General features: G+C 43.5%; 1 protein-coding gene across 1 annotated transcript in view; it reads right to left on the bottom strand.

Moving 5' to 3' along the window:
• Nucleotides 1–1,776, bottom strand: part of dhx9 (DEAH (Asp-Glu-Ala-His) box helicase 9) — a 7,571-nt gene that overhangs the window by 3,531 nt on the left and 2,264 nt on the right. The window contains exon 7 of the mRNA XM_035670295.1: nucleotides 193–239. Coding sequence (XP_035526188.1) covers nucleotides 193–239 — 47 coding nt within the window. The remainder of the gene's footprint in view (nucleotides 1–192; nucleotides 240–1,776) is intronic.

Raw genomic sequence — 1,776 nt, 5'->3', positions numbered from 1 at the left:
CTGTTTGTGGTTAAACTAAAGGTTCTATATTTTTACATGAAGTCAGTGAATCAAGGATTTATTGTGAACAAACCAGAGTTGGTGACAGGTGGAAACACTGCTGTCTCTCTGCTGTGAGAAAGTGAACTTCATAAACAACCTTTAAGATGCACACAACGCGTATTCAGAAGAAAATATGTTTGAGTCTCTTACTTCTGCCGAGCTGTCTGACAAACAGCTGCATCTCCGCTATGAAGCTCCTGCAGACACAAACACAAACATCACAGCTTCACTTCCTCTGGGGGTTTTCAAAATAAAAGACAGGGAGAAGCCATGAAGAAGTGAAGTGAACTCACCTGCTGTGCTGCCTGTATGTTTTTCTGCCAGACTTTGGATTAAAAAACACCAATGAACAGCTTTGACTCAGGGATCTCCCGGCTGCTCTCTGCCCTGCGGTGAACAGCGACACCAGAAATCACAACCAGACTCCACTGAGCCCCGAGCTGCACCCATGGGACAGCTTTAGTGCACCTAAACGCTGTCCCATGTCTTCCTTCAGTGAGGTTGTGAGTTCTGGCGTCACCTCCAAATATTCAACACCTGCCCGCTTCCCCGGCTAAATGTTGGTTGTTCCCCAGCAGACTGACAGAGCATCATATTAATCTACTGCAGTTTTAATACGGTCTGAGCTTTATCTTACTCGCTAACTTAAAAAACTACTTGTCTGTTTCACATAAACAGACCAGGATTTAGCCGGTGCCTCCACCTGCTCTCTGCTGGTTCAACCAGTGTCCACAGTTCTGGGTGTGACACCGACGATCAGACTGTGAGATCTCTCTGGTGTGGCCCACACACTCCGGAGGTCTCTGGGTTCACAGCAGTCCAGCAGAAAAACATACAGGAACATCATGACCCACATCTGAACCCCGAGAGCGCCAACAACGCATTACACACACACACACACACCAACACCAACACACACCACCAGACCACGACACACACACACACACACACACAGACAATAGCCTCGATATTAGTATAGCCTTGGGCCCAAACCTGAATGTGGTTGACCTTCTCCAAGGACAGATTCCTCACTGTAATGCTCCTATGCCCATTGGACAAACTGTGTGCTTTCCCCATAATCTACTGTCCGCTGGGGTTTGTTTTTCTCCTTTAGTTTAATGATAATTGCTTATCTAACCATTTTTCCTCAGCCTCAGTAAACAAATTACCACAAATAGAAATTGATCAGTTTTTCAAAATCGTTGGTCAATCTGTTAGAGTACAGCATTAGATTCTATAGTACAGCGACAGGAGGAAGGTCAGTGGTGGCATAATTAGTGATATCAATAAGTCAAAACTTTTTAAGGAAAAAAGGGCTGGAGTAACAAACAAGAGTATTGATTAGTCAGAACCCCTCAACCGCTCAACATTTCAATGACCTTTTTTGCTATGCATCATCCAGTGTCTCATTCCCACTTGCCAAGGGTGCTTGGGTGCTGTTAATATTATAGACGCACATCCTTCAAATTTGTATAAATGGACTAAGGGAAGTAAGAAGAGAAGAAGTGTTGGAGCCAATAATAATGTACATGACAGCTACCAAATCTTGCTAAAGTTGGTGAGGGATTGTTTAAATCTAGTTTTGGAGTGTTCCCCTGGCAACCATATATTTTTAGTTTGAAAATCTGATGCCTGCCGATGAGAAACGAGTTGGTGTAGTTACTAAATCATATTTTCTGTACTTTAATTTGTGTACCCATATGATCTTTTGAAGGACTTTGTGCACCTAAAACA

The sequence above is a fragment of the Morone saxatilis genome, unplaced genomic scaffold, assembly GCF_004916995.1.
Source record: "Morone saxatilis isolate NCDOM2014 unplaced genomic scaffold, NCSU_SB_2.0 Contig23, whole genome shotgun sequence".
Classification (NCBI taxonomy): Eukaryota; Metazoa; Chordata; class Actinopteri; family Moronidae; genus Morone; species Morone saxatilis.
The sequence above is the reverse complement of the archived record's forward strand: the minus strand, read 5'-3'. Positions and strand labels throughout refer to the sequence as shown.